Source organism: Ursus arctos, unplaced genomic scaffold (genome assembly GCF_023065955.2).
Source record: "Ursus arctos isolate Adak ecotype North America unplaced genomic scaffold, UrsArc2.0 scaffold_31, whole genome shotgun sequence".
NCBI classification, from domain to species: Eukaryota; Metazoa; Chordata; class Mammalia; order Carnivora; family Ursidae; genus Ursus; species Ursus arctos.
Window position 1 is genome coordinate 26,510,416 of NW_026622997.1, and position 13,879 is coordinate 26,524,294.

The 13,879-nt window shown below is 41.8% G+C and overlaps 1 protein-coding gene across 1 annotated transcript in view; it reads right to left on the reverse strand.

The window, feature by feature from the left end:
- Window positions 1–7,453: 7,453 nt before the first annotated feature.
- The window catches only part of DCDC2 (doublecortin domain containing 2), a 139,310-nt gene continuing 132,884 nt past the window's right edge, over window positions 7,454–13,879 (reverse strand). Inside the window, exons 10-11 of the mRNA XM_026511581.4 lie at window positions 11,744–12,046; window positions 7,454–8,398 (exon numbers count right to left, since the gene is read on the reverse strand). Of these exons, the coding sequence (XP_026367366.2) occupies window positions 8,294–8,398; window positions 11,744–12,046 (408 nt within the window). The 3' untranslated portion in view covers window positions 7,454–8,293. The remainder of the gene's footprint in view (window positions 8,399–11,743; window positions 12,047–13,879) is intronic.

Sequence of the window (13,879 nt, forward strand, 5' to 3'; positions counted from 1 at the left end):
ATTTAAAAGTGAAGTTTCGGCATAAGGAGCCCAACAAAACAGAGGGGCCAATCTATGGACAGACCCTCCTCTATAGGCCATTTGTCACGAACATACTTCCTTCATCTATGAACACAAGAACTGAATACACGATCACGAGGAGGGCTGGGTACCTCCAAGGCTTGGGTCATTCCTGTCCCAAGAGATCACATCTTTAAAAAAATAAATGAAAGATGGGTAGTAAGGAGGGCACGTATTGCATGGTGCCCTGGGTGTTATACACAACTAATGAAGCATCGAACTTTACATCAAAAACCAGGGATGTACTGTATGGTGACTAACACAATATTATAAAAAATATATATATTATTATAAAAAAAATAAAAAAATAAATGAGAGAGAGATCATACCTAAAAGTTTCAGGGAAGGGAAGGCATCAAGCATGGAGTCGTATCACCTGCATTTTTAATTAGTGCATTGTCATGACCATTTTTGCATGCTTCCTTTTTTGATTTTTTTTTTTTTTTTAATCAGAGAGGAACCGTGCCTGGCAATACCTTCGATGAGACATGTTTTCCATTGCATCTCACTCTTGTCAACCATCTTGGATATAAAAGAAATGCCTAGTCACCACACAGGTGGAGAAGCAGCGTCCAGACTCAGCACAGCGTCCAGACTCTGCGGGGAGCTCGACCCTGGGCAGGGCCTCCTTGGACCCACGTCTCCGCTGACGCAGCCTCTCATACTCTTCAAAGGAAGGGCGCTCATTAGCAGCAGCCTGGAAAAACAAATGTGGATAATACAGGATACAAAATTAATGTTATCTTGAGTATAAAGAGAATTTGTTGAAAATAAACGTTCTAAACTAGTATTTTCTCCTGTATAGTCACTGACCAAATAAATAAACCCTATTACATAATTCAGGACCCAGCAAGAAGCGGTCTGTGTTCGTCCGCTCAGCTGCCATTACAAGACATCTCAGACGGGGTGGCTTCAACAACAGGCGTTAATTTTCTCACTGCTCTGGAGGTGGAAGTCCATAACCAAGGTGCTGGTGGGTTTGGTTTCTGGAGAGACAGAGGGCTGGCTTGTAGAGGATGCCTTCGGTGTCCTCACGCAGACTTTGCTGTGTGTGCGCCAGCAGGGAGCAGAAACTCGCTGTCTCTTCTCTTCCTGTAAGGACACCAGCCCTGTAGGTTTAGGCCCCACCCTTATGACCCCCTCTAACCGTAAATGCCTCCATGAGGACCCTGTGGGGTCGGAGATTTCCACATACACATTTGGGGTGGGGAGGATCAGAATGTAGCCCATAATAAGATTCTCCTCCAATCTTGACCCAAGAATGTCCCTAAAACACATGGAAACTTGGTATAGTTCCCACTACGAATCGATGGGGGAAAAGACAGCATGTTCAATAAACGGTGCTAATGGGATGTAAAGTACAGCATAGGGAATACGGTCAATAATACTGTTACAACTTTGTACGACAACAGAGGGTAACTACACTTACTGCGGTGGGCACGTCGTAATGTATACAAATGTCGAATCAATATGTTGTACAGCTGAAACTAACACAACACTGAATGTTAACTATTCTGGAATTAAAGTTAAAACTTAAAAAAAAAAAGAAGAAGAAGAAGAAGAAGAAATACACTGGTTCTGGTTCCCAGACCGGCTGGCTACTCACAGAAGCAATAGAAAAAAAAAATTTTTTTAAATAAATATATTTTCAAGAAAATGGAACATTTGGGTTTGAGGCAACTATGGGGTATCCAACTGAGAGTTGTATGCCCGGGTCTGGAGCACCCATGCAGGAGACACCTGGCCTGGAGACCAAGATTTTAAGTAGAGGTGGCTGTTAAGATCATGACTGCATGTGAGTTTGCTCAGGGAAAACACAAAAATTCATAGAGAAGGGAGATCAATAAATTAACAGCCAGAGTAGGGGGAGAACCACGGTAATCCTCATGCTTCTCTGTATCCACAAAGGAAAAATACAGTGGAAACCAAGGGGCATTGACTCGAGTTTTAAACTTCATGAGTATTTTTTTTTGTTTTTTTGTTTTTTTTAGATTTTATTTATTTATTTGACAGACAGACAGCCAATAAGAGAGGGAACACAAGCAGGGGGAGTGGGAGAGGAAGAAGCAGGCTGCCAGCGGAGGAGCCTGATGCGGGGCTCTATCCCAGAACGCTGAGATCACACCCTGAGCCGAAGGCAGACGCTTAACAACTGCACCACCCAGACGCCCCATTTTTTTTTTTTGCATTTTTAAATCATTTTTGTTACTATAAAACCCGTAACAAATGGAAAGGGACATGCAGGACATCTCTGCACCATTTGTCTCTTTAATGGAAGATTGAGTTTGTGAGGGCATTTGAGACATCTGTACAAACATTTAACAGATTAAGGTCCCATTAGGGGGGAGAAAAACACTTGGAAACCTGCAAAAATGCTGTATGTTTATTTTCATAAATAAGAATTTTGTAAGCAGTGCATGGCTAGTCACTTTACAATACCTTGTAGAAATGACGGTCATTGCTGGTCGTGGGAAGTGTGTAAGGAGATTTGACTTTGGCAATCCAGATGCCTTCTTTGTTGGTGAGGTTTCCCTTTTCACTCTCATGGAATAACAAAGATATTTGGGTCAACTGCTCAAAAAGGTATTCTCCTGGGGCGCCTGGGTAGCGCAGTCATTAAGCGTCTGCCTTCGGCTCAGGGCGTGATCCCGGCGTTCTGGGATCGAGTCCCACATCAGGCTCCTCCGCTGGGAGCCTGCTTCTTCCTCTCCCACTCCCCCTGCTGTGTTCCCTCTCTCGCTGGCTGTCTCTCTGTCACATAAATAAATAAAATCTTTAAAAAAAAAAAAAAAGGTATTCTCCTCAGTGCAGTGCCCCAACCCACACATTTTGTTATTATATCAAGAGGGCAAAATACTTGTGCTTAATGACCTTTGTTTTTCAAATGTGAAGGGAAAACACAAAATGACTTCAATTCAGAATGAAGGCAGTGATTCGCCCACGAACTGGAGCAGACTTTTAGCTAACCTCTTTGAAAAATTTTAAGTTTAAAAAACAATTGTAAGTTTATTCCCATAGCTACTTCTACACAAAATACGTGTAATTTGGGCAATTTGTTCTGTTTTTAAGATATCTTTACTTATCACGTAACAAAAACTTGGACCTGTGTTTCCCTAATACCATTTCACAAAAGACAATTTTTAATACACTTGAAAATTTCACTAACTAAACAACATGTATATGAAGATGTAAAAAAATTTTTCTTTACATAATGATGTTTAATATCCATGCCAAATAGAAACAGAAGTATTGTTCGGTGTGTTGAATTTCCACATGGTTTAAATCAAAAAGTTTCTACTGTGAGAAACGTCATGCAGAGAATTGATAAATGAAATATCAGCCACACGACATCATAAACAAACAATAAAACAGCCGGACACATTTCAGTTAAATAAAACAAAGATCTATTTACTCAAAAGATACAGTAAACTTCCATATATACTTCACATAAACTTCCAGAGTGAGCACTGATACAGAAATTAAAAAAAAAACAACTAATGCTCATAATTTGATCAAAGCACAAATAATTTTCCTTACAAAGAGAAGTGCTAAACATAAATCACATAAAAATGATAAGCGCAACTTAACCTTTACTTACAACGCCAATAATAATCACCCATTATCATTGTACATAGTAAGGATTTAAGGCATGAAAAGCAGCAGCAAAGGGAAAACCAGGGTGAGTTTGCTCCAAACTTCTTCTGAAATGGACTATGGTCATTCTCTCTTCCTACTTGCCAGACATTTGTGGCGAAAACTCAGTCACTCAATTAGACTGTGATTTAAGCTGATCAACTACAGAGAAACTACAGAGAATTCGTTTGGTCGCGTTCGTAGATGGAAGCTAAGTCTCTCGTGGGCTTAAGTCAACGGAGCTCCATTACTTACCTGATTTTATACACGCTTTACAGTTATACGGACATTTTAAAATTCTTTCCTAATTCCCCGTATCTTCCAGGATGTCACGCCTCTTCCCAAGCAAGATTCCCTTCTTTATCAACATGTGGGGATACACTCTCACGCTCTCTCCGAGTCACTTAAGAGGTCACGGTAGGAAACATGCAAATTGTATGTAGTAAGAACAAAAATCAGACCCATTTCCATACTGGGATGATTTCTGGAAAGCAAGAATCTTAGAGTATTTACAAGACTGATATTTAATAACAAAGAACTGCATGTGCTTGTCACCTTAGAAAAACAGACTGACCTTAAAAAAAAGAAAAAGAAAACAAAGTTTCGCCACTCCGGGATAGGACAGTCACTCAAGGACACTCAAAGCTTCTGTGCTGAACTAGAACATTATAGATAGAGTGGTAGAATAGTAAGTCAGTCTTGCATCCTATTTGTAGAGAACCTGGCTGCTGGGTACCAAAGACAGTCCTCCACGCATTCCTATAAATCATGCTCGCACATTCACTAACAGCGATAGCCTTTTGACAGAGCCTCTGTTAGTGTGAAATATTCAGCATCTAAAGCATATGGTAGTTAAGGCTGGTAACAAAGAACTAAGAGACTGTACTCTGTCGTTAGGTCAGGAAAGCAAGATGATCTGTCATCTATCTATCTATCTATCTGCAATCACCGCTTCATAGAACAAATTCTTCATTAAAATTCTGGTAGCTTTCTTACTTTGAAAATTTTAAATCTCTTAAAGCCTTCAGGAAACAAGTTTTAAAGCACGATGATACAGATCATTTCTTAGCGTTTCCTCTCCACGTGTTTTTTTACACATTGCTTCTCTCAAAAGAGCCTCGTTCTATTAATAATGCTGTGCCTGAGGAGGCCCGTTCAATATTTTAAAGTGTGTGAGTGCATCTGTAAAAGGGTTTGATATGTATACGTGAATATCTATATATTCTCTTTCTGTTCAGATTGGCAACAGTTCAGATGGGATGCTTTCTCTTTAGTCATTTAATCTGCTTTTGAAAAATTTCACATCGCTGCTTACTGAGCAAAAATTGAAAGGACGGAGCTAATTCTTTAGAATGGTCAGCTGATAACATAAAGAAATCTTCCTGACGTCCTATGGCCACAATTCTGAATACACAGACGTTTCCTAGGTGAGTGAATTTTATCCCTTGTGTGTAAGATAGGTCGTTTAGCGAAATTTTCCAGGAGGTTGGTTTATGAGCTATACGCTGGAAAAGTTAGCATGAGTAAGTTCACGTTAGTATGGCTTGACAACTGTGAGCCCGCAGAGGTATCTAACGGACTCCAAGCCACATATAAATGGGATGGTTCTGTCTTTACGGACCACAGCAGAAACCAACACTCTCAGAATAAAACAGGAGGCGTGGAGAGTATCATGCTTTCCCTGTTGAGTCTGGCATTCGAATAGTCCCCAAAACACATACGGGGAAAAGCAACGTCTTAATAAGTGGAAAGTCATTCTCTGGCTACAGAGAAAAACGACGAGTAAAGAGTTACCATATGGTCATAATATCACGTTCTGTAACTAGAAATCCATGGACGTTCAGTAGGTATTGAACAGAAGCTACTGAGCGAGACAGTGTCCTTAGCATGAAAATGATGTTAGCTAAAATCTGTATTTTGCTCTCCACGTCTCTAACATTCCAATTCAACTCAGAAACCAGTTGTTTAGGAATGTCTTAAAACCCAATTAAGCTTGAGAAATGAGCTCCATAAAACTACAACGAGGGGGTCTGTACCCGCAGCCTCACACACAACTGACATGGCCAAGCTTCCCACTGGTGAGCACATTAGAGCTCGGTGAGTTTGTCACCATGTCCTCTCTCCTGCAAACAATACCTGCAGCCTGACCGAGATCTCTTCTGCTCGCTCACGTAAATGCTCTCCAGATCTGCCCGTGAATCCAGCTGAATTCGTGCAGCTAGCCCGCCACGGAGACCACGACTCCACGGAGAACACGTCCACACGTGCGAGGTGAATCAGCTTTCTTTCTTCGTGTCGATGTCATCTTTAAAATGGTGTTCACGCTTCCCGTTCTCTGTGAACGATGTCTTCCGTGGTTGGACGGCATATTTCATTCTTTTTTTTTTTTTTTAGTAGTAGTAGCATATGTTTACCAAGTGTTTTAAGGTGATGGGTTGCTGTTCATCTCCTCAAGATGGGTCACAATTACATCTTGTCAACAGGTGCTAAAATGTGCACATCCAAGAGAAGAATTATATCTTGATTTTTCCATTTTTTGTTACAGTTCCTGTGGCCTGTCGTCTTCTTGAAGTATTTGTATGTTTTGTTGTTCATATAAAACAACATTGGGCTTCACTGGGATGACTCTGAAAAAGGCCCTGAAAACCTAAGCTTTGTAGTAAAATGACAAACAGAAGAAAAAAAAAATACAAGATATTTCTTATAAAGAAGGAAAAAAGAGAAACTCATTAAAGGAAGAAAAGTGAAAGAATCACCTTGATAATTAGTTATAATTTCTTGCATTTAATTCCTGATTTCTATAAACTATTTAATAGCATTAACCCCAGGCCCAGTAATGGCACCGGAATTTAACATCAAAAAACCAGCTGGTCGATCTCCCTAGCAACACAAGACTGTTGCTTGTAGCCTACAGTGCTTCATATTATCCCCGCTGAAAAAATAAGCCTACCCGTAATAAACACAATCTAGATTTTATACCAGAAATGTAGAACCCCCATTTATGATTTATCCTCCCAGATCAATATGCCCTTATATCACCATCTCCTTCCAATACTCTGTTACATTATATGCTTCCTGTTTGTAGAAAATATTAAAATAGCTGCTAGGAAAAAAAATACATTCATTTTCTGTAGTATTATGAAGTATTCGATCTAACTACCTTTATTCCAAAGGGTTGGTTATGAAACCTGGAGGGGAAGAAAATCTTTTAACCTTATGATTAATAATGAATTCCATGAAAGCATTAGAAGTGTCCTTTCAAATTTATAACATCTACGTAATTAACAAAAATATTCTTTAATATGAGAAAAATACATTATTTCTATATTTAAGGAAGATCTGTGTCATCTCTTAAAAATTCAGAAAACTAATACAATTCTGTTTTTCCCCATATACACCTAACAAGGCCATTGTGAGTTCATTTAATTAGCCCACAAAATTATAATAAGAAACTGGTTTCATCATGACAATTTAAACATTTTTCAACAATTTCTATCAGAGAGCTGCTAGTTAAATAGGAAGGAATCTGCTTGAAAGTCTAAATATAACTGGCCATTAAAATAAACATTTGCTGATATCCCCAAGGGCAAAAATATGACAAGGCTAACCCGAATAGAAATAAGGCAAAAAGCGAGTCAAATGGAGCAGTAACAAAACTTCATAGAGCCTCCTTTTTTGCTATTATGCAGTCTTGTTTTTTTTGTTATTTTGTAAAAAAAAAAAAAAAAAAATTGGCAAGAATTCTATCTTTAGACTAGCCAATCCTGAGTTTTCTAACATAGTAACTTGATGGAGAAGAGATGGGTATCATTGGTGAAGGCAGACTAGATCCATGAAAATCCACAGGGTATCAGAACTTGCAAACCAGCCAGCCAGGCTCAGTGACCGCAGCTGGGTGTTCCACTGTAAAATTCCTTCCTGAGTGTGTCCTTAAAGCCATACGGATTAAAACCGGAAGCACTTGAGGGAGGGGTGCCAAGATTAATCACTAACACACTGAATGGAGACTTCCTCCTTCCAAAATGTGCTCTTTTTAATACATGGAAGATGGATTTGAGATAAGGAGGAAGAAAGGAAGGAGTGTCAACAAGTCACGGAAACACTTCAATCTACCGCCATCTCTGAAACTAAATTACAATTTGTTTATCCAAGAGTTTATTGCTTTAAAAAAAATAGTACATGCTTTCCTATTATCATCTCTTTAAAATTCTATGCCTTCCTAGGTAAGTGCTTTAGAATAAGCTCCCATCTAATAACCTCACTTCTAAATTTGTAGACAAGTGTACAATAGGTGTGGTCCTATCCTTTTTCATCGCTTACCAAGGCAAGTGGCCAATTGTCTGGGCAACTGCCCCTCTACTCCTCTTACTTAATTTTTCTAAATGACTTTTACCAACGCATCCCATGAAAAGAAGCCACTCTCCTTTAGTAGCTATTCAAAATTATCTAGTCTTTCTATTAAGCTTCTAATCTTAGAATTCCATAGGTAGTATTCAACCATATTGTCACATTATGTTCAGCAGTAACTATATCCTTATTATTCAAGTATTATAACCCTTCATTTTCCTGATAATGAATGCACTCTCTTTTTAAAATTTATCTACGCTACAACAGCATAGTCCTTGTTCTGTTCGTTGTTCTCATTTTCTTGCGGACTCGTGATTTTTACTTCTGGTCTTGGTGGTCTTTGAGGGTCTGAGTCAGCCTGGAAGAAAAGAGAGCAAAACAAAGATATTTAGCTCTTTTGTCCCAAAGATCATAAAATTCACAAGGCAAAAAATGACTCCGTATTTCAGGTAATCATAGAAATATTCAACTAAAAGTAGCTCCTTGGGTCCCCTTTGTGTTTTAGTTGATCATTCCCACTGGACGTGCCGTCCTCAACACCTCACTTGCAAAAAAGCCCTACCTGGGACCGTAAGAGCACAGACTCATTGCTTGTGATTCAGGCTTCATTTTTTCTCAATTTTTTTTTTCTTCTTCTTTTTTAAAAAAAATTATTTATTTAATTGTCAGAGAGAGAGAGAAAATGGAGAGAGAGCACAAACAGTGGAAGTGGCAGGCAGAGTGAGAAGCAGGCTCCTCGCTGAGCAGGAAGCACGATGCCGGACTCGATCCCAGGACCCTGGGATCATGACCTGAGCCGAAGGCAGACACTTCACCAACTGAGCCACCCAGGTGCCCCCCAATTTTTCTTGATTTCACTTTAAGTTTTTCTTTTCAACAGCATATTTACACTTTTCATTTTAGCATTTTGAGAGAAAAAAGTACAGCAATTCTACCCTCCTGTCACATTAACCCAGCCCCATACCCCATACCATCAAGTATCAGAGAGATAAGGGCAGGAAGGAAACCAAGTACAGAGGCAGTATTTCTCCAACGGCACAGGCGTCCCTATACTTGGACTTCTCCTATGGTGTCAAGGATCCTGTCTCATATACAATGTGCCCTTCTCCCACTAGACTGAAATCCAAGGAGATGAGATTAGAATTCACTGGTTTTTGAACTCTGCTCCGTGGAATGCTGGAGGCCCCTATAAGGGCCACCCATGTGCGGACAGGAGAACTAGCTCCAAGGCCCCTGCCCCTACAGCCATAATTTATGCTCTAAAAAAGAAAAAGAAAAATACTGGGACTGTCCCTTATTTCACACTGTTATCTCATCAAGTGTCTCAAATAGAGCACGAGCTCAACAAATGTCCGTTGCTTACGGTGTGTTTCTCCTGTGTTCCCTGCTGTCTTCCTGTCATCACAGCGCACTGTGCCTAAGAACGGTTACATGGAACAAAATGTTATGTGACAAACTGAACCCTTAGTCATTCTAGAAGTAAACAATCCTTTTGAAAAATTTAATTTTTAATGTATAATTTATAATTCCCATGAATCTTGTTTTCCATATATTTGATATGCTTCAAATGTACCCGAACGCGTCCTTGGGGGAGAATGAAAACAACACGCATTTCCATTAGAAGAGAGATGAGTCGGGTCAGAGTCCATCTCTCTGTGGCTGACTGCTCTGCTTGGGCACCGGCAGAGTTAACGTCCCTAACTCGTCACATAGCAGCCCGTGGTCATCTGCAGCTCCACAAGTTTAGATTCACCATCCGTACAGCCCGGGAAGCCCTGTACTTCGCATTATGTGACCTTGATCTGGACTGGGGCCCGATTCTTGTAAGAGGCCTATTTTTAAAAGTTAAATTTACAGAATAGAAAGATAGGTAATCCATTCATTTCTGTACAACCGTTTCAGGTTATAACACTGAATTAAAACCTAGAGCATCGGAAGAGGACCTACTAGGATCTTATGACCTAGGTCCCACATAGGATTTGTACTTTGATTTCATGCTGTAGACTTTCACCAAAGGCAACGATAACAAAGAGCTTCATGAAGCCATGAAGCCGACTATTGTAGTTACCGTATCAACGGCAATAAGGACACTGTCCTCTACGTTACTGTGCTTTCCAGATGATATCCCCAGATGAACCATTTTGCTTCCCTTGAGAAAGAGTGTGTGTGTGTGTGTGTGTGTGTGTGTGTGTGTGTGTGTTCCTTGAGTAGTTCATTTTGTTCCCTTATTGAGGGAAAGGGAATCATGTAATTGACTGATTTCCTTTTCTAACTTTAGCTACAAACAACTTCAGGATACAAATTTTCACTCAATTTAGGGAACTATGTAGAACGGCAGATGGGGAATTTCTTACCGACTACGACTGGGATTCCCTCACCTTGAGGAAAGAGGAACCAGGAGACACATTGAGTGTTTTCATTTAGATGTTGAGAATGTTTCTGTATAAACCAGAAACAGATTACACACAACTCTGGGCTGGTTATTAAAACCTGGCCACAAGAAGGTTTTGCATTTGACCATTACTAAATTTGATCCCCCCCTAAGCAAAACAAAACAGATGAGTCAATAATAAACCATCAAGAAAACCACACTCATGACACCAGGTGTGAGGAATAAAGACAGAAAGGGCCGCTTGAGAGGTTACGGTCTGAGGGAGGTGGGCCCTGACCAGAGGGACAGACAGGAAGGCTTCATTCTCCTGGATGGGAAGAAGGCTGTGGAGATCACCCTGCCTCTTACACTATGACGGTGAACTTGAGCCTACTCATCAGTCTCCAGTTTAATCATCCATCCTCTGGAAGAATGCCTGCACGTGAGACTATCCCGCTGCAGGGCCCCTGGTGGGAAAACGGGCTAGGAAGGAGCTTTACCATGTAATTCCTTACCCTCTCTGTATAATAAATAGAACCACATATTATTAAGTGTCTGGTGCACTGAATGCTTAATTCAGTTAATCCACTTAACGTGGACTGAACAAGTGAAACTTTAACATCTCCAGAGTGCAAAGAAGTTACCCATGACAGAGGGGATGTTCTTTCTTTCCTGTCTTGGTCTCGTGGCCTTGATGTCCATTTCTTGTCTGTACCTCCCCTGAACTTAACTTACTTGTATTTGTTTATATTTGTTATATACATTCTCAGGAGCCTCGGCAAACTCCGTAGAATGAGATAAGGGAGGGAGGGATGGATGGATGGATGAATGGACGGATACATACATACATGGGTGGATGGGTGAAATGGGTAGATGAGTGGGTGCATGTGTGGATGAGTGGGTGCATGTGTGGATGAGTGCGTGGAGGGGTGGATGGGTGGAAGAGTGGATGGGCAGGTGGATATGTGGCTGGGTAGGTAGGTGGAAGGCTGGGTGGGTGAGTGGGTAGATGGGTGGGTAGATGGATGGGTGGGTGATTACTGGGTGGATGGGTGGATGAGTGAGTGGTTGGGTAGACAGATGGATGAGTGATGGGTGGCTGGATGGATAGATGACAGGACAGATGTGTGGATTCTCTGATCAGTGGATGACAGTACTTGTTAAATGACTGAAATAATATAGTCAAGTAAATCGTATTGAGTCCTTCCCTGCTCAACAGTAAGTGGTTTCAATGTGAGTCTTAGGTGCCTGAATAGTTCCCTAAGTGCATGGGCGTGTGCACCACACACACATTCACGCATGAACACAAGTGAGCAAAAGCAATAGAAATACCTCATCGTGTCCACTGACAGCTCCTTGCGACTTCACCTCCTCGTCCACTGCCTCCTGAGGCTCAGTATTAACCTGATCCAGCTCCTCGCCATTTTCTTCATCGGTGCCTCCGTTACCGCGGGCGGGAGCCACCTGCTCCTCGCTGTGATCCGGGACCCCCTCGACTTGCTCAGAGGCACCTGTAGCCTCCTCCTCTCCTCCTTCTTCAACTTCACCATTCATTCCCGAAAAATCTTCTTTCTGCTCTGCATCCTTGTTCGCTTTTTCTCCGTCTTCTTCCTCATCTATGATTTCTGCGGGCCTCTGGCGGGTCAGAATGAATAATGCGTAAAAGTAAGCAGGGTAACGGAGATTTTCCGCAGCGCATCACACCGATGCGATGATTATCATAAGACAGTCAAGTAAGACCTCCTGACACGTGCGTCGTGCTCTGCAGCAGGTAACGTGCTAACCCTTACCGAGTTCCTACGGAGTGCCTCTCTTCACAAGGATTTCCTCATTTGCTCCTCAAAACAATCCTGTGAGGTTGGTATTAGTCCCCTTCTACAGGTGAGAAAACTAGGGTGCAAAGGGACCAAACATCTAGCCCAAATCCCTCTGTATGAAAGCAGAAGAGATAGAACAAGGCGTGTGACTCCAGGAGCAGTGCTCGTAAGCCCCGTGGCAGAAAGGAAGCCAGACTGCAGGGCCTTTGGCCAGTACCTAGCGGAATATCCAGCCCAGGGGAGGAAGTTTAAAAAAAAAGTCTCTGCGGAGAAGTCATCACCCCACCGCGACTGCCTGGTGTGTACTTCGATCACTAAATACAGAAAGTGGGCAATGGTAGTAGCACCAGGACGTGAAGCCAGGCCTGCCAGCACCAACGCGGCCCACTGCCCACACAGCGCCTGGGGGCTCACCGTGCCTCTCAAAACACAAACACAGCCAAGCAGATCCAAGGCCAAGAAACTCCATGTCCTTTCTACAAAAAATGATAAGTGCTCAAGAACTGATGAGCTCAAATGAGGCATTTTCCAAGTTATTTGGATACATGTAAATCTGCTTTAAAAGACAGCAGGAGGCTGACTTCCAGAGCCAAGGCTTTGGAGAAAGACCCAGGTTCAAGCCCTGGCCAAGCACTTCCTGGCTGTCAGGTCACTGCTGTGAGTGCCGGAGCCCCACTTGTATCTGAGAATAAAATAAAACATCCAGAGGGAATGAACGAGAGAAGTTATATGCAGCACCTACCACCGTACCTGGCACATCACATCCTAAGAAAACATTAGAGTCGCTTCCCATTTGCATGACATGCTCTGTCCTAGAGCCCTCGTATTTTTCACTGCCTGCAATAAAATAACAGCTTTTCTTTTCAAGTATAGTATAGACAGAACACAGGATTTGTTCTAAGTTAGGACCTAGATCTGCCTCTTTCTGGTTGACACTGGACAGGTCAGGCAGTCCCCCAGAACCTGTAACAGGAGGGTCTGAGATGCAGATCATCCTGACCACCCCCCCTTTCAGCTCTAGAAGTCCATTCTCCTCAAACTGCTCAAATGCTTGTTATGACGTCTTAATGGTCTTCTTGTAAAAGTTAACGCAATACTCTCCATTTTGGAAGTAAAGAAAAAAAAAAACCAGAGCGGACTAAAAGTTCAGGGCAAAACTACACACATTACTTTGAAGAGGAAAAGAGCTGAACCGTGTTTATATTCTGCCCAAAATAGAGTCTCAGTTTTACCGCATGATATCAAGGATGCACTTCAAAAAAATGAAAGAAAAAGAAATAGCTGTTCCTAAGATATTCCAATACCCGTGGCGTTTGTCATCACACGGCTTAAACCATAGCACAGTATGGGGCTCCTGGGTGGCACAGCGGTTAAGCGTCTGCCTTCGGCTCAGGGAGTGATCCCGGCGTTATGGGATCGAGCCCCACATCAGGCTCCTCTGCTATGCACCTGCTTATTCCTCTCCCACTCCCCCTGCTTGTGTTCCCTCTCTTGCTGGCTGTCTCTATCTCATAAATAAATTTAAAAAATCTTTAAAAAAAAAAAAAAAACCATAGCACAGTGAGGCTGTCTTTCACATTTCCATTTGGATGCTTAATGTCGAACAGAACAGCGTGGGGCCCCCGCCATCCCTAAGCTTGCTCCCAGGGTG